This window comes from Metopolophium dirhodum, chromosome 4, assembly GCF_019925205.1.
Source record: "Metopolophium dirhodum isolate CAU chromosome 4, ASM1992520v1, whole genome shotgun sequence".
Lineage (NCBI taxonomy): Eukaryota > Metazoa > Arthropoda > Insecta > Hemiptera > Aphididae > Metopolophium > Metopolophium dirhodum.
The window spans coordinates 37,877,830-37,904,113 of record NC_083563.1 but is presented as its reverse complement, the minus strand read 5'-3'; the positions used below and the strand labels follow the sequence as shown (position 1 = coordinate 37,904,113).

Sequence of the window (26,284 nt, the reverse complement as noted above, 5' to 3'; positions counted from 1 at the left end):
GAGCTTTACATTTCCTGTCATATTTTTCATTTTATATTCGTAATGAACGTTGTAGACGTTTATAGGATAATATTATATTTGTCGTACTTTGAAACAATTTTTTTTATCCTCGTGAATACATTTTTCTAATTTTCTTAAACAGCCTTCGAAAAAAAAACCTTATAAAATATAACTTTAGGAATTCGCGGAATTTTGACTTAAAGCGACTTACAATTACGACGACGGTCACCAAAACTTTTACGCTTTACTTGAGTGATGTTTAATGTAACACGCATGGTTTTCCTCCATACAGCTAGCGTTCTACCCGGGCAAAGTTGTCTGAAGTGTGTTTACCCCTCTTTCACTCTCCCGTCCAATTTTTACGTCTGTTTGGTTATGTGGAGCGGTCGAAAACTTTTTCTCTCGGCCTCTCCCGTAGTCCCTTGGAACATCACACCCCCTAGGGTCCACGTTGTCAATTCGTGTCATGTGTGCGGCAAATTTCATTTTCAGTAAGAAAGAAAAAAACTCCCCCTTTACCTCTTTTCACCATGAGCCACCACCACTCGCTCAACCCCCTGCCCTAATTGTGTTCCGGTAATCACTGAAATTCAGAAAGCGCCTCGGAGTTTTCGCACGCTCACAAAATGCACATTATATACATATACACAAACACTATATATAATATAATGCATGTACCTATATATGTATGTACATGTACTGCTGTGTACGCACGCACAATAACAATAATCAGAGGCTTTTCGTGGTTCTTATTATTATTATTAGGTATTATTATTTCCGGCCGTCGTGACTAGCATGGAAACCTAGCCTGTTAAATTATATACCTATACATATTGTAAAATATCATAAGTGTGTGTGTACGTAACACATAGTGACCACCGACAATGCATCCAACCGACGAAGATTATTATACAGGAGATAGTAGAATTGCACATATAATATCTAGATATAGACAGAAATGATTTATTTAATTATTGATTTTTATTGATATACTCCGAAGCAGGCATTGATTTAAGTACAATTATTTGTTGGTAAACTAAATATAACAAAAACAGTTGAATAATAGTAGGAAAGAGAAAAAGAAACTATATAATATGTTAAATAAACATCAGGTAACAAAAATGTGAAAGACAAGGCCGAGTTGAGGCTGCGTAACATTCTGACATTCTGTGAAGTGGGTGGTTGACTTAGGAAGTGCGGTGGTTTACGGTAATTTAAAAAGGGAATGATTTCTAGTAGAATGAGTAGGAACACGGAACGAGATAGAAGAGAGAAATTCAAGAAAATCTAGAGATTCCTCAAGCAGTGAAGAGATGAAATGATGGTCAGCCCCTGCACGGTGAGAGGCTAAAGAAGGGATTCGAAGATTAGAGGAAATGAGTGAGTAATTATGTATGGGATGTTTAATTTTTAATTTGAAGGCAGCATAGGATAAAAATCTGTTTTGTACTCACTCTATTCTAAAACGATTAAATATTATATAGGGTTAAATTCTGTACTCTGGTCTATAAAAGCTTGGTAATAATACGGTTTTAGCCTTTAGTCAATAAAAGTTTGAGACTTTTTTTTAATTCAGTATACATTATATAATGATATTATACAACACATATTAGGTATAAACATCAATTTTACAAATATCATTGTTTATATTATTAATAGGTACCTATTGTTATGGTTATTGTTATTTTCTTTGGGCGTAAACTTCATAATTTGACAAGTTTTGAAATGCGTTGACATTAGCGACAAAACCCTAATTTTTAACGACCTCGTAGGGGATATTTCGAAACTTTACTCGTTGTCACGGTGCCTGATAGAAAATACATGCGTTAAACAGAAAACTTAAAAAAATATATACTTGTTTTGCCAGTTTAACCGACAGCCGAGGAGGTTTTGTGTAAAACAATAATACTACTTTTACTTTCTTTTGCACTTTCAGTTCGGTCCGAGTTCAAAATAATATATACCTGATGATTATTAGCTCACACGCGCGGTCGAATGTTTACCTATTCGTATACGCTGACATTATAATCTATAACGCGAAGTGCACTAAAATACGACATAACTACCATTTCCGCGACACGACGGGCCGAACATCGCTCGCTGAACCGCCCATCTACGCAATGCAACGCGGTACCCACATACCTACCATACGTTTGGTATACGGTATACGCGTATTGGTATTACGCACACGCACACGGTCGTAGAGAGTGAAACCCTATCGTCGCGGGTTAATAATTTAGTTGGTCTGCGCGCGTACTGTGCACACGACGAGGAAATGAATACGAAACGGGCTGATCCCGGAATCGCGTTTCCACCCAGCACACACGCACCGTATAATGATATTGGTTCCGTGTCCCGAGACGTTTAACGGAAGTGCTTCGGGTCGCCCGACTCGCAATATTGCATTACGATCGATATATGAGGTCCCCCGCGTATATGCGTATAACTGTCCCCGTATTTTATCCGCTATACCCGCCCCTTGCCCGGATAAAACGACCTTCTTTTTCTTTTTTTTTTTTCTATTTCGATAAATCGTGAACGGAAAGCATTACTCGAGTGTGCCGGCGATACATCGTACACATAAGTATTATTAACCACCACTGGTATATATGTATAAAATTGTTATGTAAATTATATACATGCTGACTAATGACTTAAGTGATGAGTGAGCATAGTATAAAGCGTATCCATGATAAAAATCGGGACACCGCATATAAGTACCTACATAATAGTACGTACCATGTATATGTATATTAATAAATAATAATAATTATAATGAAGGAGATGTACCATGCGGGATGTAGTGCTAGGCAAATATATCATTAACGTCGTCGTATAAGTACATAACAGTGTAAATACTTCAATGCTCGAAGTATAGAATATGTAGTATTATATACTTAAAAACCGTTATTAAAAACATACTTAATAACGAGTATAATTAAACCACAAATACAATATAAACGACAAAAACTAAAGTGAGACTTCTGAAATAATAATTAGTTTTTAAATATATATACAGTGTACGAGTTGTGCGTTCCATTTTTTTTTTATTCTTTCGACGATTTATCATAGGTACCTATTGCTTTAAAACAATCACCGATCGTATATCAAGATTTTAGTAAACTGACTTACACAAAATGTACCTACTGTACAACATTATTTGTGTTTTGTAAAACCTCAATAGCGCTTTCTAACATTTATCTCTATTACGGCGTTACATAAAGTCATATCTCTAATCTAAACGCAGACTCGTATTTTTCAATTTGAGAACGCGTGAGCTCGGAGCTAAGCATATTATGTATTGTATACATGAAAATATGTATTGCATTTCGTTCGATTTAGAAACGCAATAACTATACAAGCGTATAAAGAATTTCTTAATCAATTTGTCTGTTTCCAATACATAGTGTTTCCGAAAGAATTGTGCTCATAAATATTTCCTTTTATGTTTCAGACGCAATATGCGAAAAACGCAGCCTCGACGAACTGTGCGGAGAGATTACCAGTGACGCTCCGCTTTACTCGATGTTTAGGGTAGATGCCACTCCGATCCCGTGCCCGTTTGATGGGCTTCAAGCGCCGTTTCATTTCTCGTATAGCCGTGGTGGTTACACCGAATGCAAGTGAGTAAACTTTACACGGACATGTTATATTATTTTGTTACCTGGTAGATGGGATCTTGTTTAAATACCTGTCGTAGGTTACTTGGTTTGATAACTATTAACACGAAGTGCTAATTGCGATTATAGTACCTACCTAAATACAACGAATACATCGGCGATGTTCGCCAATAAAATATGATACATACATTCTTAACCTATGTCTATTGTATTTAACACAGTTTTTCACCATAATAAAATCGGTAACTACAATAAATTGGAGCTACTTTAATATGTGTTAAACTCGTTTCACCAATAATATACCATCAAAGTAAAAAGTAATGTTTAAACTATTTTTTATTGTTAGATAAAATACTATAAACATTTACAGTCTTTTACTATGATAAATATTAATGATATGTAACATCATATAATAATCAAGACTTTATGAATTGTCGACATAAATAGCATGCCTATTTGCTGAAATTGCAATAAAAAAATATATTATAATATTTTGTTAATCGGCGCCAGTAGAACGATTATTTTATTTCGTCAGTTTTATCATGTGTAGGTACTCTATACATATTATGCTTAGGTATGTGGTGAAATTTTCGTACACTTGTTTTTATTTTTTAAGGAAATGTATATTATTATTATGATAAGAGACAGTTTGACACGTATTATTAAAAATAATGATGCATACAAAAAACATTATAATACGTTAGCAGGTATGTTACATTGTTTTTAAATCATCCAAGTTACTCATATTATATAGTGCCTATATACATAAAACATAGTATGCATTTAACTATCCGTCCCGACCATCCAGTGAATCGAATAATATACGTCAAACTAATTACGTTTTACGGCGTGCTTCGATTACTAGATAATTTTAGCAATTACTAAAACTCATTGTTTGTTTCTATAGGTCGCCGGTTTCAAAAGCCGATTCGTGTACGTCAGACTCGAGGTTGATGCTCAAGTTTCAAGCTTGCCCGGACGTCCATAACACCGAGAGCACAGGTAAATAACTTGAGACATTCCAAGCCTTCGTTAGCGTTGTTGTCCCTCGTCCTCTCACCTATCCGGCTGTATACCCATATCACCGTCGAAATCCGCGTATGCGTTAATTCTCCCTCTCTACACCACACACACACACACACACACACCGCCACTCATCCAATAGCAGTTCAAATCGATGCTGACAGGCCACGTGACAGATTTATTGAAACAAACCGTCAGCTAAACCGCGTTTCGCCGCCTTGTCGGTCGAGTTTATAACATGTGTCAAACATAAAGGCCCCGCAGACCGGGGCGGCGTTTTTTGATTGACGTCCGTGACAGTTAACAATGCCGGAGAAAAGCATTATGGCTTTCGTAACGATTCGATAAGGTCAGTTTTTTTTCCACCCGAACGTTTATTGTTCAGCCGGGTAATAATAAATTAAAATTTTAAAACGCGCTCTTATGAAAAATGAATAGATAGGAACTGCTGTGCAAGCGTTTATATATATACATATATTATTGAATCGACGTTAATAATATTGTCTGGATTGCACATAGAGAAGTGAAGACCATACAATTGTATATGTACAGGGTGTGTAACGCAAGCATTTGACAGACGAACATTGTTATTGCGTTTACAACTGTCAACTGTCCGCGATACACACTGTATATAAGTAAAAAAAAAAGCATTGAATGGAAAACCCCCTCGTAACACGAATGCGTGTCTGCAGCGGTTCATCCTTAAATATTGTCTCACACGTTTTATAAACGCTTCGATATTTTAATATGAAAGGCGCGCCTGTATTTAACCGTTTTGATATTTTACAAGGATTGAAAGTAAAATAAATTTATGAAAATGTCTGATATCATATGTGTTGAAAAAAGAAAAAAAACAAGTTACGCATAGCATAAAAGTTATATGATTTATACGTTACTTGTTTGTTGTGTTTATAATATGTCGTGTATACTAAACTCGTATATAATGTATACGTGCACGGCAGGGTATAACGACTAAATAAATCAATTAACTAAACCTAACTATATTCATATATAAGCTACGTTAATTTTTAAGTTTCGTTTATATTAGGTATAGTTTTCCGTTGTATTCAAACCAAGTATGAAGTATGATTTTATTCAATGCCTCCAAACCGCATGTGAATAATAAAATGTTTTAACATTCGCATTACATAAACGTCTAAAAAATTCACAAGTTAATCTATATTATAACCGTTAAAAAGCGGTACTCCGGCAACAAAAAGGAATGTTCGTTATTATTTATGATCACTATAATACTATGTTTAATTACAGCTTAATATTCGTATTATTAATATTTAATACCTACCTACTTATGTTTGCTATAAAAGGGGTTCGATCATAATTTCCATTAATTTATTTATTTATATAAAACCATCCAAGTGTCTTAGAATATTAAATTAATATTAAATATTTGCACTTCTCTAAACTATGGCTAATTCTCATGATCACAAAACCTTCATTTTGTAGATCAAACGAGATTTCCCCAAAATAATATTTTGTTTATTGAGCTGTACTTAAATTAATATCAAAGTTAAACAGGCAAGTTCTTTTAGTTGCAAAATAATGAAGTTATTCACATTATAATAGCATGCTTATTTTTGGTTTGATATTATAATAATAACAGCCTGACTAAAGTATAATATCCAAACGTAACAATGTTCGTGATTTATAATTTTAGCAATTATTATTTGTGTCTAAATTATTACTTTTATTTTTTTTGGTTTATGTATATAAATATTTATTTTAGATTAGCTATTTGGGTCGATGGTATTACAAGTTGCTTGTATAGGTAGGCGAATTTATGACTCCAGACTTATTTATTGTTATTTCAAAGCATATCTTGTTTTATGTTACCAAACAGATTTAGCCGATTTATGTACGTTTTTTCGACCAGTTATCACCGTTACAAAAAAGTTTCAATGAAATATTCTGGACGTGTTCAATCGGGCTAGACAGATTTTCGGCCAATGTGTCGGTATAGAACGTGTAAAATTTATCAAGTTGTATTTGTTTTTTGGAATTCAGTCATATATACCACCACCGGAGCCCCCCTCCCACGCGTAATCCATCATCGTCGGTAATCCGTTTAAGGGAAAAACTTTTATTACTTAGCTCCCCTCTTCCCTGGCCACACATTTTTAAGCCCTTTTCCCCTTCTGCCCCCTCCCTCCCATTTGCCCCTTGTTATTTCATATCTGAGTGTACGTGTGTTATTTGTTATTATTTTTACCGTCCTGTGTGTAATGATTTCCGTCGTGAAATTTCACATAAAACGAGGGATTTGTTATTTTTATGTTCACTCCGTGATTATATATCGTTTCGTCTTGGTGGTGGCGCACGCTAAATCCCACATGTGCCATGTGCGCGGGTGGTTGCTCGCGTTGATCGATCGTATTATGTTTGTTGTTTCTGTTGCTGTTTACACAACCGAACCAATTCGCTGCGTGAAACTCGCTGCCTGGTGCTGGTTGTAAATTAACAAAGATAACAAATAGTACTACTTGTTGCTTTTTAATCAGTCGTCAAAAGATCCTTTGGCCACTAACTAGACAACGTTATATATTATTGTGTTTACTGCTCTGGGTTCACTTCAACCATGTTTGTTTGTATTGTTTTGCAATGTGCGTTTTGATAGTGATACGATTGATTTAACCCTAAATATTAGTGAATGCCATAAAATTTAAATTAGTTTTTTAAGTGTAAGTATATTGCTTGAACGATATAGTAAAAGAAAATTTAATTTTTTCTTAAACATAAAACAAACGTATTGGTTCAGTAGTATTTTTTTTATTTGGACAATATCATATCAACTTATATAAAAGAGAAAGAAAAAGTGTAAAAAAAAAATTAATTTAAAATCAGTTATTCCCACTATTTATTGATTTAGAAAAACTGCAATTGTTTTCAATATTATCGTTATTATCGTTTTTACTTATTATATTATAAAATCCTTCATAATGTTCTATATTCCTCTTACGTATTAGCATCAACTGTCTCATTCAATACAACCCATCACATATTGGTCGAGGCAAACGTGGATGATATATAGGGTGAGGTATGTGTCGAAGAGAATAGTCTACTAACTCATTATTATTGTTATACAAGCTTGTGTCACAAGTAGGTAATAAGGCACCTTGGGCATCAGTCATTGTCGGCAATAATACACGTCAAGCCCTCTACCACGTCGGCAAACTTCATATATTATTCAAGAGAACCGCAAAACCGAACTTTAACCAAAAGTTTAAAATGTACCTCTATTGTCTTGTGTTTGTGTTTTTTTTTCACTCTATTTATTGGTTAAGCTATAAGAGTTTTGCGGTTTCGTCAAAATGCCGTAAATTCGTGCCTTGAATATTACACCAAAATATACAGGAAAATACAAAAATATTGACTTAACCTAAATTCAAAACCTTAAACATGCCAAAAATATTTTTTTACATACCATTTTTCGATCAATTTATTCATTAGATTTTGTTCAACAATATTGTGTATGCTATTTCTATTCACATTATAAAATTGTAACGGTTTTTAAAAACAAATTTTGAATCATCTTATACTTATACTATTTGTATGACATTCAAATCGAAACCTGCACAAATTTCTTAATATAAAATTCCAATATATCATAAATTGCATTGCACAATATACATTGTTTAATTTTGTATTGAATAAATAAAAAATATATAAGTATCTATAAATAAAGGTATGTCTTAATAAAATCAATTTTAATTAAATACAAATATATCTTGTGAAAACTAATTAATGAACTGATACCTAAATGTTATATCAAAAGAGTTATTGTTCATATATCACTGCTAAAACTAATTTTAATTCAATTATTCTTAACTTCAAAGTTCAATTGCATATTTTTTAATGCCTCATATTTATACAATGATTATTATTTAAACAGCCATAACTCTTGACCATAACTTATAATTTATACTATTAACCGTAATTACTGATGTATAATATCTTAAAATCAAATTCGTTTGATAAGTTTTATTTCAATTATTTTTTGCCAGATACCCAAAGATTTAATTATTTAAAAACTTCATTTTTAATGAGTTTGGCGTTTTATTTTTCTCTTTAATACATCGTCAAAGAGACTGTCGTATGGATTTTCTTTAAGTATACCCAAAAATTAGATTAAAGTTTTTATATCATTCTAAGACTATATAGATTATTATTTTATATTCTCGTAACGAAAATCTCTTTTTAAAAGTTTTTGGGTCTTTAAATTTGATTTTCGTTCGACCTTTAAGCTGCTTTTAATTTTATCCGATTTACTTATCACGCAGACATCAACTAATAGTTAATTACGATACAGATTTAATTCAAATCTTGTTAAATTACTTTCAATGCAAAACCTAAAAATACTGTATAATAACGATCTGTAAATTAGTTGTATTCATTTTATCCATATTAAATTCTCACGATTTTTGTTACACGAGTTTCTTAACAATTCGTATAAATAAGAATATAGTAACCTGCATGGCTGATCGAAGCTGTTTGAGTAAACAGACCAAGTCCCCCTCCCAAACCAGGTGAAAAAAGATTACCCATATCAGATAAACTGTACTTTTTCCATTTTGGCCAATGAAAAATAATATTTTATTAGAGTATTGGACGTTTTGGCGAGACCATATTTTTATCGTGAGTCTTTTGGTGTACAAATATATAAATTATTTATTAACACAATATATCAAAAGTTACAAAAATTAAATTGAATGGAAATAAATCATTATTGAACAATTATATTTGTTATTTTAAAAAACTGCGATAAAAATGCTATTATATAAAACAATAATTTTATTGTAAATAAATATTGTGTTCCTTTCAATCTATGTACGAGTTTCGCTACTTAGGAATCATGCGTGTGTTATAATTAATTGTTTTTATTATTTGAATGTCAACTATCGTTGTTTTATGTAGGTACATACAATAATATTATTCATTAAAGCAAATCATTATTGGGTACACTTAAGAACGCATTTTGCTATTATAAATATAAAATTATTAAGGTATATATTGTATAATATATATATATATTATATATACTTAATAATATATACAATATTCATAGATTTAAAATAAAATGTAGAAATTATAATAATATAATATAAACCTATTCAAATATGAAATATTATGGATATTCCATTATCAAAAAGCGTTTATTGTTGGTAAAAATGTTGTTTAGGTACCCCTGGATGAACAACTCACAATAAAACGACTCGTATAAAAATAGCCACTCCTTTTCTAGTTCCACTTTATTATGAGTATTTTCACATTAATTGTAACCACTTTAAATAATTATAATAATAATAATTAAATACATTTTTTTTTATCATAAATAAGTGTTAACTAATTTTTCATTTTATGACGTAGTGCAAAACATAAATATTTCAATATTAATACATTTTAACCTGACAGTAATAATAATAATATTATCGCTATAGTTTCTAATTAATTAATATTTCATATATCATGGGCACTTTGTTTTTATGTTGATATATTGTTTTTGAATTCGGTAGGTAGCTATATAAACAGTGTTTGGTGTTAAATTAAAAAATGGTTACCAAATATGATGGCACATATATACAATGGGCAATGGCAGTGTAATAATAATTATGGTAATCAAATCGACGGTCAAAACCGATGAGGTCGATTTCTAACGAAACGGATGGCCCGGCCCGAACCCGACGCGTAAATCAACCCCCTCTTAAAAAAAACCTCCCCAAAAGTTCAGCGTCACACTCTGTTTCCTGTAATAGTTTTAATTTTTTTTTTTGGAAATACCCGCGAACCCTCACCGAGTGAGGCTCACTTCGGTCATGGTCACAATAGCTCAGTTCAATAATAATACACGTATTATTCGCTATGTCAGTGGTTCCTATAACTAGTGGTAGTACAAACGAGTTTTATTCATTTTCATGGTTTCTTTTAAGTATTTGAAATAAAATGGTATAACCTAAAAATTAAATAATCGACCAAATATATTGTGAGTAATCACAACTCTACGTAATTTGTCGTCCTGAAGTGGCGTTGGTGATTTACGTGGAAATGTATAATTGCGTGACCGATAACAATTAATTATTTGGGAATTATATTAGCTACCAAAAAAATGGTCCGCAGTGCGTGATTAAACATTCGCAATATAGTGGATCGTGGCACGAGTCGAGTTGGGAACCACTGGTCTATTATCGTATACTGAATGAGAGAGTACAATAATATAATATAATCGCAGAAATAATATAATATAATAGTACGCCTATGCAATATTGTATTATAACGATAATTATTATAATAATGATAATAATAATTAAACGGTGTAACGCGTGCAATTGCGCGTTGTACGCCCGCGGGGCTGAGGGCCGCGATCTGTCCGGACCACATTACGTTGCCTAGACGGGGCCCGCGGGTAATAGGTATAATATACCTTTTATATATAATACCTCTCTCTGTATATAGCCACAGTGTACGGCGTATTACACCAATATAACGCGTGGAGATACGGCCTGAGGCTGGGGAATATCGTAACCGCTAACGGACCCGACGGCAGATAACTGCCATTATTCGACCGCGAACAAAGGAATCCTTTCGCGCGACGCACAGACGATTTCCTCCCGTCCGCGCCGTCGACATCCGGCCCCCGAGGGGGGGGGGACGCTCCCTCTCGCGCACTGCACCCACTCTATGACGCCGCCGATTGTGCGCGCGTGTGCCCGTGAGCGTATATTTCGTTTTTACTCTGTTTGTGTAATATGTATCTCATCTCTCTCCGACCGTCCGCCACCGCCGCCGCGAGAGTCAAACGCACGCGACGGTAGTTTTTAATCCTCTTACGTATTGTTAATATTAATAAACTTAATAACTATTTTCGTGTTGTCTCGCGCCGGGCGAGATGAACTTTTACTCCGAGACGGCGAAGACAGCTACGTTTAATGAATTTCCAAAGTGCAAATACGCACGCGACAGCCGTGTCCCGACCGGGTGGTGTGTGAATGAAGAACTTAATATTATATATATATATATATAAAATATATAAATTTATTAAGTACCGTTGTAACGGAGCTCATCTGCACGAGATCTAAGACAAAAGCTTTCTTCTAACCCTCCTCGTCCCGCGAAAGATCGGCGACGGCCCGTGGCACACAATGGGTGGTGCGACGGGGTACATTCGTTTGAAGTGTATGCAGAAGTACAACCACCGGAGCCGCCCTTATTGCTTGGGCAACAAGTGGTAATTCTTCTAGAAAATGCGTGACATGAGAATTCCTCACATTCCATGTTAACTACTATTTTTTTTTCCTTGCTCATATAAAACCTATTTGTTATACTGTCGCGACGTATTTTAAAACGTTGGATGCGAAAAAAAAATTGCATTATTATTCTAACTTTTTCATTGTGGTTCTATAATACAGTTGTAGGTATTTTCCTTTTGAAATATTGCGGAACTATATAAATCTTATTCTTAACCTCGAGTTACGGAGTATCTCTATTCAAAAGATTATATTACTTACTATTTTTGTGTCTCGAATAAATTTGTAATTCCTCAATGGACGATAATATTTGATATTATTTTTTGAACATGTTGCTCTAGTAAAAGAAATATATATGCGTGCACATAATATAAACAAAGTAAACATTTTAAATTCAATAAAACAATATTTCAATAAAATTATAATTTTCCATTTATGACTACCGATTTTACTGTCATATCCTCGAGTATAATTTCGTTTGACTATTATTGTATGGTAGAGCGTATCCATTTACGTGGAATAGAACCATTAGTGTTTGTTTTACTATGGCTAATAAGACAATCGTTTTGGCTTGAAGGCAAAGGTTTCATGGTGGAAATGTTTTATACTAAAAGGAAGTTACACTCGAGTAAGCCCGGTAGAAGAATTTAGGGTTCCACGCGGAAGCGTTCAATTTCTGTCACTTTTTAACTTCCTTCGATATAATATATGAACCGTGTATTATATTTACTAATGTCTTCTTCTTTTTTTTATTATTATACGTATAATACGACTATAACTATAATTCTATAGAACTCCAGACGAGTTGACAAGTAGCTAGTCACTATCTTAATAAATATAATATAGTATACAGTTCACTCTTATTTATCAGCATTTACTAACTTTAAAATATTTTTTGAATATCTTGATGATAGATATATATTTATTTTCTAAGGTTAAATAATAAATTTTTTCTCGTTTTTATATTGAACTTTGTACAACTAATTTATTTTCCTTCGACAATAATCATAGATAAAAATGTAACAAAAACTTCATCGTGTGTACTGCGTAGGTACTCGATTTTAGTTTATAACCTTCGAATAGTATGATCTATACTCCCGAAACGATTTAATACCAGATGTTTTTAGAGTAGTGCCACGAACCTGTAGACAGATTAGTGATATATGTGTACAGAGCGTGGTTTATTGTATTGTGTGACGTTTAAACGACAATTAGTAGGTATGCACATTACAGTATTCTGTTGCTATACAATCATTAAGTATTATTAGTTTTGATGCTTGTAATAATTCATCATTCTACAAACGATATATTATTATCGAGTGCCCGGTAGATAATCTTTACCATAATATAATTATCAATTTGTATAATATGAATAATATTAATACTGACTTAGTATATTTTTACTAATTTTACAATAATTGTACAAAACTCAAAGGACTGCTTTAGTGCTATATAATATCTGCACATGTGCTCTACTATAAATTAATTATTTGAGGGGTAAAAGGGTGTCACCACTTCCCCTATTATATTTTTAGACACAATAAATAAAAATATATTAATTATATTTAGCCCAACCCTCTTCTCCCCAAAAAATACAATGGCGTTTAAAATACAAATTTAAAATAAGAATATTAGAGACAATTATTAATAAGTCAACTTCATTGTTATGCTGTATTCAAATTGTCTTTTTTTTATAAATCTTATCGCGTAGCATCACTATATAGATATTATACGCTTGAAAATTATTTTATCACTTCAGTATTTCGATTTAAATGTTTCAATAATGTTTTGTGTGTTATTTATATGCTATCAGGTCATTATTTCTTTTCCCAAGATATACAATTGTTATAAAACTTCCGTTTTATCATTAATATATAATTGTTGATACCCTATGGCCTCTATTATATCAACTAACCTAATTTATCGCGAGAAAATCTCGGCTGAACAATGAATTTCGTCTTGATTGTAATTGAATAACAAGAGTACAAAGTTCTGAATCCATCTGATTACCAATAAAATAACAAATAAGAGGATTAGGCGCAATGTATGCGATTGAAGATATTCTTATGTGGGATAGTTGAGACTGGTCGAAAACATTGTATTTTATAAAACAATTTGAGAATATAACATGGATAATGGGCTCAATCTAAGTAAGTTCAACAATCAAATGTTAAAAATAAAAAAAAAAACCCAAAAATAAAAAAACGGAAAAAAAAGAATTAGATAAAGTTTATCTCGGGAAATGAAATATTGCAGTTTGTTCTCAAAGAAAAGTTGCCGTTACGGCGTTTGCACGATTGCCGCGTCCGAAACTTTCATCATTAGGACTCGGGACGAGAAGTGCGGTATACGGTCGTGAAAATTTTACCAGACAAGTCGGACGAAATGGACGAATGGGTTGGCTGGTTGAGAATTGGGGGGGGGGGGGCAAGATCGGACGACATATATAGGTGGATATGGGGGTGGATGAAACACTGGGTAATATGATAAACATTTTATCGCAGATGTTCGCCTCGCAGCGACGGTGTAGACGATGCCATCAAGCTGCCACTTAACGAGACTTACTAACTTCGCGAAACCGCCGCCAGCGCTGCGCACTGTGGCACTCATCGACGAGCGACACACGCCGCGATTGTTCGCACTCTATTCGCCGCCGCGTTTTACCGGACGCCGAAAAAACGACGGGTGTGCTGTCATTTTCGTCTCGTCCACGGTCGACTTACATCGATGGCACACTACTAATTATTCATACGGATATAGAGATACAGATACCCCCGTCTGTATGAATCACTATTTAAGATATACAAGTTGTACATCGATCTATGTACTCTCATCGATCTACCTGCAAACTGATTAAAGTTTGACTATGAGATTGACTCAGAAAATCAGCTGTGAAAAAAGATGCCAGCACCCTCTATACTTACACCACGGTAGGGTACACTGTACTCACGATTTAACCTATACCTATATAGGTATATCTTAAACCGTGACTATAATTAACTTTTTTCTTACGGGATGCGCTTACTGTAATTTCCAGCACCATAAAGAACTCAGTTTAGTAGTCAGTACTAACCTAACCTGTATATCTTAGATCGTGGTGTGAATCTATAAGGCCGGACATGCCGGGAACTACTACAGTTTTCCGGCTGGCTGACGGATACCTCCGTGCATATCCCTATAGTATATTATGTCGTGTAAAAATAAATAAATAATGCACCTACTACAGATAATAGAACTGTGGATCTCGGAGGATTTAGCTACATACGTTGTAATTTAATTATTATGAGCTGATGATAGTTATCTCGGCATGGTTATAATATAATACAATATAATATAATATAGTTTCCACAATACATGATTTGCTCGGTCGGCCGCCTTTCCGGTCGCAGAACCTCTCTTGCATTAAGTATTGTAGACCATGTCCTGTCCATTTTGCTATACACAAATTATGCGTTTATGTCTATATAGTGTGAGCGCAGTATAAAAACCTGTGCACTCGATCGACCTTCTATCCAGTGTGTGATATATCCGTCCCCGCGGCACTGTGCTATAAAATAAACACATCAAACAGATAACTAAAATATAGTCTAGAATATTTCATATTATATTATAAATGACGTGAATTATAATAAACATGACACAAAAACAGATGAGCGTACGCTGAACGCAGACACGCAGTGAACAATATTTTTGTGACTCGACTATATCGCGTCATTCCTAAGCTATATTATATTTTTCGAAGTATAATGTAACAAACTCACGTCTCTCACAGACTTTTATAACACTAGAAATCACATAATACTTGTCTTCACGTTGACAGATGAAGCATCTCGTGTCACAATTTTTTCAGTTGGCAAACAGACAAAATATATAGGTAGACAAGTCCTCGATATTCTAGTACACATATATATATAGGCGTGTGACATAACATACGAATTATTTATCTTTATTATTCGACATCATAATATTTATAATAATAGCTGATGAACTGTTTCTGTGGTCTGTACAACAGATTTAGGTATATGTGTGTGTGTGTGTGTGTGTGTGTGTGTAAATATAAATGACACAGAAATCTTATACCTAACTTCACCTCGTGCACACACACATCCTACCTAACCTACGCCGTTTTCAATCGTCGTCCATGAATCGTCCGCAGTGATATTATTGTACGTATACTTCCCTCTGTCATCGCAAAAACAGACAATCGCGGGAGGAGTTTACGTGCGTATATTTACACTATATTCAATAATTGGGTCAAGTATTATAATATCGATCGCGACCGAATAAAACGGCCTGTTGTATATAGTGTCGCACGCGAAATAAACACGAGATTGTCCCTCGCGATACAAAGGAGGGGCGCAGTGTGTTTGCATGTTCCGATGAGGTATAACCGCACTGCGCTCTCGCTCGGTCCCGAAATAATAAAAAGCCAAAATCTATATTGCACCGGCGGCGTGACGCACCGAAATATTTCTAGCTTGTTTTCTACGACTTTCGTTCCGCATATACCTGCCGGTTACTTTTCCATGGCTCTTTAGCTGTTATTGTCATATACTACTTATAAGTTATAAGTATATGTTTTTGACGCGAATATTGACTGCGGTAATATCATAACAGACATATTCTTAACCGTGTCGTATTGGCAATAGGTAGGCAAAAACCATTATTAATGTTTTTGTTATAGGTTAGGTACCTATTATGTCGACATGTCGTTGACAAGATATAATATAAGACGACTCTCCAATCAAACCGGCACTTCGAATAGTGAAATTACACAGTCGATAATTTTTTAAGTGCACTTGGTATAAAACGATACATGTCCTCTGAAACCCCCGATTTTTGGGACGTATTTCTGTCTAACTTATCGAATGCAATATAAAGCAAAACAATCAAATATATAAAATGTGACTGAACACCATCATTGACATTGCTCGTATCGTTTGAAATATTTCACGCTACGCTACGCGTGTGTACGGTTATCGATCAAATAAAGATGATAAAAATAACAATACGTTACCTTTTGTTCGGAGCGTTTGTTAATGGGTTGAAAAACATTTGCATGCAATAAATTTAAACATTCATGATTCCGCTTTCGGTGAATAATTCAAAATGTTTTGTCCATACATACACAGATATAATATGTATACATAATATATAATAGATGTACATAATAATAGTGTATAGGTAGGTTATATTATACAAATAGTCGCTTATTTTTGTTTCAAATGAGTTTATCCTATTTTAGTTCAATCAAGATTGCGTAACAGAAACATTGGTTCATATACTTTTTATCGCCGTATAATAATTGTGTTTTTCAGACATTCCAAAACCTTAACTGAATTATACATATTGTATAATATATTTTTTTAATATACAAAACAAAACTCAAGTTCCCTGCAGTCGCCGCACCGGTGATCCAATAAAAAATAACTACACAGTACACAGCTGTCGAGCAATAAAACAACAATATTATTTATTTTCAAAGTATAATGTATATAATATAGAAGGTATATACGTGTTGTATACTATAATTATGTACGATTATGTTCTGCGGTGCTATCATTGCGTAAAAAAACTTTACCGCCGTCGTATCTCTTTCAGTCTCCCAAAACTTTGTGTCGGCAATATCAATAATTATCGACGAACCAAAAGTTTTGAATATTATTCACCTCCTCTTCTGCCTGCCGCTACGACGCGACGTGCGCGTGCGCGCGAAGCGTATTTATCGTACGGCGCCGGGTTATAATATGCGTCTCAGTGTGTATTTATTTATGGTCTGTTTTTTTTTTTCTGCAACAAAAACCCAAAAGGCGATTCCTCACGCGACTACAGCGTTTTTTTTTTTTTTTTTTTGATGATTTTTTTTTGTCTAAAAAAGTGGGTTGGTGGGTTGAAAAAAAAGTAAAATATTATTTTCCTCCTCCCATTGTTCGAGCTTTCAGAGCTTAATAGAATTCCGTTTCAGCTTTTTTGTTTTTGTTTTGTTTGTTTGTTTGGTTTTTTTTTAGCGTGAGAGCCACGCTACAGTTCCGTGTGGCTCCGCTTTTGTCAAATAAACAATAAAAAAATGTATACACATAAAAAACAGAAATAAAAGGTTCAATAAGCCTTGCATGTTTTTAATCGCATTTCTCCGGCATTTTGCCGAGACAACGGTAAACGTATAAATGTATAAAAAAAAAAAACCCCCCGTGATGGAATTCTCTGGTGAATTATTGAAAAATATAATAAATAATAATTCCGTACACTCGTCTTTGCGTGGCCTTTCGGATAGGCAATTCATGTGCACTAGTACAACACGACACAGCACCGCCTTATATCCCTACGCTGCCTGTAATACGTTCCGTGATATATGAATTCGCCGTCCAATGGATTCAGATTTATCGCGACCGTATAGATTTTGTGTGCGCCTCATTGGCATTCAAAGTTCTCAAGAACTTTTCGCATAATAAATTTTCCACAACGAATTACATAACGTTCCCGTGCAGTATTTTTATTTTATTTTTTACTTTTTTTTGTTTCAAACAAATTTGACAGACCAAACATCCGAATAAATAATTCAACTATCCCAAACATCAGTTTTCGGTTAAATTCTATCTGTATTTCATCCGGACAACTCGTTGAGTTTTCGAAATTCTGTTTTCGAGGAATTTTGGTGTGTATTCAAATATCCGGTGTAATAATAATTGTAGTAATCTAATAATTTACTAGGAACATCGGTCGAGTACTATAATCAAACAGCAAATAAATATACCGACATATCCCGTGCAGTGTATAATACCTATATATATGTACACTATTGAACACTGTTGTACATTCACGGTTTGTTTTAGCATTAGATTCTGAAAGTATAGAGATGATGAATGTATCGATTTTACGATGATGTGTTTGTGTGTGTGCATTTACGAAAATCATTTGAAAATATGCTTCGGTTTCAACTTTAATGGTGGTTTATTGACGACAAACTGAATCTAGTCGATACTTTTGAAAGGTCAAAATCGAAAATTCCTAAAAAAAAAAATAAGGGTTCACATTTTTTTTCATAGGTAGATATTTTAAGTTCAAGTTAGGACGGAATTAAACGACGCAAACGATTTTAGTTGTTTTGTTGTAATTTAGAAATATTATTCGTGAGTACTTGAAACTTTTGAATTACATTGTTATATTTTATACCCACAATGGCATATTATATTCAAATGCAATGTTTTCTGCAAACATTTATTCAACCTACTGTATTACTAATAGCAACATAAATTACCTTAACAGCAATATTATCATAAAATATACTTATATAAGTAATATAATCCGTCTTCGCTCAGAATCATTTTTCGTATGTACCTAATGATTTATCATTGAATTCAAATTTAACACAATATACATTACAGTGACCTACTCGACACCTATAATTATACTTGACCACTTTTTATTTATTTATTATATTTCTATATTATTAGCTCACTTACCCAATAGTATATCCGATGTATAATCATATTTAAATATTAGTTCCGGTGTTGAGTTATCATCATATTCATTTGTACACTTTGTCTTAAATAAGTTTCCAGCTTGTTGGTTATTAATTATGTCACTTATGCAAGTGGGTTGGAGGGATTTGTTCCTTTTATAGTCTAAACGAGAGTATACAGTATAAGGGTACCTTTTATAAGTAATCAGAATTCAGTACAGTATAATTATGTCTAATTTCCTATTAATTGCTATTGTTATACAAATCACTATAATATTGATTATATTTACTACTCTAATTAATATTAACAACTGTATAATAACATATTGTACAGCAAATGGCTAATTTTTCCATGTTTACAGTTAAAAGTACTGTAATAATAAAAATAGTATACAAATTATTTTATTTTAAACTAAGTGATTTTTTTTTAAAATATAAACCGCAATCATGGTTATAATCTTGTCCTTGTACATAAGTTTAAAATTAAACACAGGAATTAGATGTTCCTTGTTTGTGGCATTATTGTTCTCAAATATAGGTCACTGCCATAAAAATACTTGTAATAATATTTTCCATTTTTGTATCTCTTTTGGAATTTAATAAGTTTAGTTATACGGTAGTGAAGTTAATGAAAATTTATCGCCCTGGATTTGTCTGAGTTTCATGCAAACCGGAAGAAGAAAATGTTAGGTTATGAATCGCGTTTTACGATAAAGTTACCGGGTCTAGAGCGGTGGCAGTGGTATTGGCTTGGCTATTGTGTTGAGTTGTTGTTCTCAAGACACATAAATTACACGGGGAAAACACTATTAGCCGAAGTAAGGGCGGTGAGCATTAGGAATAGTTCAAAATCATATGATAATATATGTATATAATATATTATATATTGTGAATGTATAACGACAACGACGTTTACACAGAGTATATTTTACACTCGAAACAGATACACCACGCATTTCCCGTTGTTATCGCGTGATTTACGCGCTACACGTATAACCGCAGTCTAAAAACCAAAGAATAATAATTCGGAATACCAGGGATCCCTACGAAATTTATCGTCTTCTAATAAATTGAAACGTTTAACCGTACAATGTACACCATTCACTTTTCGTCGTCACCGCGGACGACCGTGCAGTGTGTGTGTTTAGTGTTAACTTACGGAAGTGCTCACTAGTTTCAAGCTAAATCTACTTGAATTATTAAGCTGAAAATTTGTGTCGCTATACGTCCAGATCCGCCACTCGGCACGTCAATTATACCGTCACTTAGAGTGACGTATACAGTGGTGGCTTTTGTTTATATAGTTTTTAATTTATGTAGTCTTGCATACTTTACCTATAAGTTATCTCAAACAATTTCAAATTTTTGTCGCTTTATATTTTACGGTGTCTCATCGTACCTTTCAGTTGCAGTTACGCCCCGTCGCTACATTTCGACGATAAAACCGTATACGCCTTTGTCAGTCGTCTAACCATCATGATGTGCACACAACAATATAGTTTAAATATTTATAATGCGTATACGAGCATTCGTCGATAAACGTATTGACTTTAAACAAATTACTCTCGGAAGTCAAACGGAAATTGTTTTCAATTTGGCCAGTTGGAAAATTCGATTTTTTGTCGGTTATTTGGTTTCTCTGAAAATTAATTTTTTGAAATCGTCCTAATTTTCATTCGTTTTATTATTTGATGAACAACGTTACCATGACGCTCACAACTAACACTAGTTGTCCTCCCCATTTTTGTCTGAAGGGTGTTGGAACAAATACATATATTACCGAATGTAAATCGAATATTTGTATTTCAGCTTCAGCCTCATCTATTATATTATTTATATTATATTTTGTTTTAATTTTTTACAATCTATTCTACGGAGGTAAACATCACGTCATATTCGTTTAAATGAAACGTTTTTAAACGCAATTTGTCGGTTTAATTCCTTCTGCCCGACGCTTCCAACAAAAATGATATCCGTTCGATATAATATGGTATTATAGTTCAACCCCCGTGTAAATAGCTCCAAATAATGTTGGTACTTTGTTTTCTTTTTCTCATGGCGAAGTTTTCTGTCGAAACGATAATCTCGTAAATTCTATGGAAATCATTTTCTAAGAAAATAGTGTTTTCAACGCAAGGATATAATTATTTTCCCTATTAATTGGAAAGGCGATCGCATTACCCACACTGAAAAGTTGTTAAATACAAGCATTTTTCATCTCCCGCATGGTCGCCCATTAAATACAAACGTTCATTGATCGTGCCCCCTGTACCAGAACAATTTGTTTGACGCTTGTGTTTTGATCTACCCCCTCGCGAATACTTATCATTTGTTCACATTCTGTGAATTCTGAAGCGCACTCTCCTTGTGGGAAAAAAAACGAATTGAGCACATCAAATGTGTACACGGTTTTTTTTTTCTCGTTCCAAGTGGAATGTCATTAACGGTAATTGTTTGGAGCTATACCTAACTATAACCGTACTTAAAATTACAAATTGCTTGGGTATCCTTTAACGGCTGTTGTTTGAATGTAGCAATTGTGTTTCAAGTATTTTACATACATAAAAATCTAAAAAGTCGTCTCCTCCGGTATTTGTGCAGGAGTTTTTTGTTTGTTTTTTTTTTTGTTATGCTCACACTCCAGTCGAAATACACATCGATGACATAATATATCATTGTGTGTAATTATAGAGTATTATACTGAACGTCATAGCAACAGTTTTGAATAAAAATTAAAAAAGTTAAATTATTTTAAGTATGTGCTTTATCTCTGCGCGTGTTATGAGAAGGGAACGCGAGTGAAATGTTCGTTTATGGGAAACTCAAAAAGCCACTTTGGCTCTTTTCCAAATTATCTTTCATTTATTAATTTTCATGTTTTCCCCCCTCTAGCGCAACACGATGTACTTGAAAGCCAACTGTTCTGCTCTAAATTGCCAATGATTTGCGTAAAAACGATATGTGTTTTTTAAATATTTCACAAGTATCATAATATGTACATTTTTATTTTTACATAACAACCCTTAAATTCAAATATTTGAATCATACTTCAATCAAATATTAAAATATTAAATGTATCTATCTACAAAACCATTTTATATGCATAATGGTAAATTCAAATCAAGTATAACAAATACAATATTTTCTACTGCTTTCTATAGCGAACAGTTAATTTGTTTTGAATAATAATAATAATAGCGACGCGTTTAATGTTTTAAACGTCATGCCGTACGATTAGAGTAATTATTACTTCTATAGTATATTCAATCTGTATATTATATTATATTATACATAAACGAATCCAACTATAATCGACAATTCAGTATTTAGCATAATAAATTAATATCGAGTTTATTAAAATATTTTTTTTCTATAATTTACCCTCGGTCACTGACCGTCGGTTGTGCTTTGTTCAAAGTCGCTGTAGTTATATTATTTGTATGTATACACATCATCATGCCAATATCATATTGCAATCGCACCTCTCCTACCTCTTGACCATACCGTCAATATATAATTTCATGTAATACGAATATTAAAAATAAAATAATCACCGTGTAGTTAAACACATATACGCATACATTATTTATGTGATTATTTTTTTCTCTCAACGTTTTATTAATTTATAATAATTATTATTTTTATAATGTTGCAGTCGAGGAACTGTTGTGTTTGGCCACGTGGAAAGACGGTTCGACAAAGTACATGATCGGTAAGCTGGAACATACGCCTACGTCATCGGACGAAGAAAAATATCGGTGCTTTGTTGTGGGCAAATCGATAGGTGGTTCGTTCGATATGGCCCAGTCAGGTGATGCAACGTGTAATGGTATGTCGTCGCCCACTGACGGGTCAAGAACGATGAAGTTCGTCAGAGGTAAGTCGAGAGCAATCATATAATATTGTAATATATATATTTAGCTACTTATACATACGCAGTACGCACGCACTATCCATCGTCATCAAATCCAGACTATTTCATAATCTTCATTAAAATGCATCCAATGAAATTGCCTTCAGTTCTCACATCCAATGTATAGTATCAGGTCTAATTATATATTTAGATTTTATTTAATATACTTATTTTTTTTTGTATAACGTGTATACAAATTACGGTTATTCTTAAATCGGCATTACAGTTTATGTGTCTTAATGTTCGAACAAAATTGTTCAATACAAACCAACCACGTGGTATGTAAATATCTTAAAATTCTAGTATTTCTGTTGATTCTGAACAGATCGATAAAGCATTTATATTTTAGATTCTAAATGGAGAGAGGAATGTACTTTTCTAAGAACCCACATTTGAACGCAATAAAAATGTTCAAAAGTGTGTAATATATCCTCTTTCAGAAATAGAAGTATAATGTTCTTCAGACAGCAATTGTTTAAAAATGTGCATTAATTCCAGCCATATTCTTTTTTTAAAAATGAGATTTCTGATAAATAAATGTTTTACAATTGAAGTTGAAAACGCTACGGTACAAAAGTTCTCTTAATTGTTCATGTGTATTTGTATATAATATGATCGGGATTTTTCATCACTCGTAGAATGTAATGTTGATTATAAAACCTTTAAAGTTTTAATTAACTTACAAAAAACATTTAAAATTTGAATATAACAAATTTCTTTTGATAAGATTTCTTATTTTAAAATTAAGACTTTAAATTTGAATTTAAAGTTATTCATTCCATATATAACTCTATTTAATTTATTTTAAACTTTTACTCATGTTTATAATAATAACTTAAAATTTGAATAACGTCAAAAACACTTTATTGAATTGAGTTCCATTTCGATGCGTTTTTCGTATTCGATGAAATATCCAGGTCAAAAATATAATTAAAAACAACGATGTATCATATACCGAGGGAAGATAATAATCGGAGACTAGTGTGTTTGTTAAGTATCAGCAATTTCTCCAGCTCATATATTTTACAAGTTGTCTGTTGTAAAATGTAATCTCTAAAAACCATTCAATAATTAATATGTTCATAATTAAATAAGCCATTTGTTTATTTTGTTTAAATATTTAAATTTATCCCGCTCAATTTAATTTTATTACCTTTTGCGGTTCTAAACCACATGAATGCCTATTTGAGAAAGTAAAATAGTTTCCTTTTTAAGAGCATATTAAGATAAGTAACCACTAAATGTATAAATTTAACATGTACTTTAACATCAAATAAATTATATAATTTTAGATAGGTGGATAGTAGTAATAAAAATATATATTTTCCGATTTTTTTGATTTATTTATTCGACTCGTGTACATACAATATTTCACAAGCCTTACGATTTGATGTATACGTCATAGCGCGTGTAATCGTGACACGAAAGTCTCATCGAATGGTAGTTTATAATAGTCTTAAAACTTCGCCTAACCCAAGTGTAATGTTATTTTAAGGTGTATACCTTAGGGGTGCGTCATACTTACTAATGTCTTGAAAAAAAAAACTTTGTGATTTATGACGCCCTCAAAACCGAGTGTCGCACGACTGTTAAAAAGTTTTCACAGAAGTAACTTTTAAACCATAACTAATGTCTGGCAAATTAATTCTTTCAAAGAACAATAATATTAAACTTCCAAATAGGGGTTATATTGTGGCAGAAAAAATATGATACTTAAAATAATGTATTTTATAACCCCTTTGTCTCATGGTAAGCATATTTTAAAAGTGAAAAAGTTTTTGTTTTAATTGATTTCAAAGCAATTAAAAGTCATTGAAAAGAATTAACTTCATACCACCACCACCACTTGTTGCCCGATCGCAAACCAATTTCCATTCGAATTGAATTTCTTCGAACTCTAAATTGCATAGTCATGTTTAATTTACATAGATATTTTCCAGTTTTATACAATAGTTTTTTTTTTTATTATTCAATTAAACTCGTTTATTGATATAACGAAATATTCATAATGATATGGTTGATCGAATTTGTTCTCCTGTATACGAGAAACCCGCGATTTAGGCGATACGTTTGTTTTTATTATCGTACACAATCGCACTCGCGGAAACAAGTCCCATATCCAATCGTAATAAAACAAAAGTGCTTGAAATGGAAAAATCAATATCGTAAATAAATATATATATATATATATATACATAATCTATAACGACGTGTCCCGATAAGCAAGCGTTCTTAGATGTGTCGTAAAGTTTACAAGGTAACGGCAGCGGCGGCGGTGGTCGTCTCTTTTCAATATATTTTCATGTTTCTCGATAAAAACTTATACTTAATTTACGAACGCCATCGAAGTTTATGCAGTATTGTAGTTGGACGTAAATAGTTGGAAAAATTGCGTTTCGCGATGACGAGTCCGATCGTACACGATGATGCATATACATATATTATATATCATATATGCATTTAGGTATTTGTCAAAACTAGAATTCTATTATATATACGACGACGAGTGTACTGGCGGCTGTGTGTATTCACTGGTTATCGCATTTTTCACGCACAAACTTTTACGTTGCGGAAGTGAATACGAATCGCCCGGAGATTTTTCGATTTTTATTTCAGACACGTTTCGTTCGCGAAAATCTGTCCGCCGCCGCGTAGATTTCGGATTAGAAACTCTGTCGGTCGGTTACTATTCTCTGCAACCGGCGGCGTTTTTGTACTATTTTTATTTGGCGCGCGCGTTTACTGCCGGTTCCTACCCTGAAATATCTCATATCGACCTTATACTGCTCCTTTATTCGTATCCAACCGTATGCGTCGGTGTGTGCGTGTGTATGCACGAGAAAGAGAGAGAGAGAGCTTGTAGTTGCACTTTTCGAAAAGCATAAAATAATATGCATATTACTGTCTCAGTATATCACACAAGTGATTTTCCGGACGGCCGCGGAGCTCCGTCTCTTCGTAACTAGACGTGGAAATTATAAAAGTTATTAATGATGTATATATAATAACA

At 33.2% G+C, this 26,284-nt stretch overlaps 1 protein-coding gene across 3 annotated transcripts in view; it reads left to right on the top strand.

The window, feature by feature from the left end:
* LOC132943994 (uncharacterized) overlaps positions 1-26,284 on the top strand; it is a 151,396-nt gene that overhangs the window by 98,176 nt on the left and 26,936 nt on the right. For all 3 annotated transcript variants that reach the window (XM_061013194.1, XM_061013193.1, XM_061013195.1), the window contains exons 5-7: positions 3,455-3,623; positions 4,528-4,622; positions 23,017-23,238. In XM_061013194.1, the coding sequence (XP_060869177.1) occupies positions 3,455-3,623; positions 4,528-4,622; positions 23,017-23,238 (486 nt within the window). The remainder of the gene's footprint in view (positions 1-3,454; positions 3,624-4,527; positions 4,623-23,016; positions 23,239-26,284) is intronic.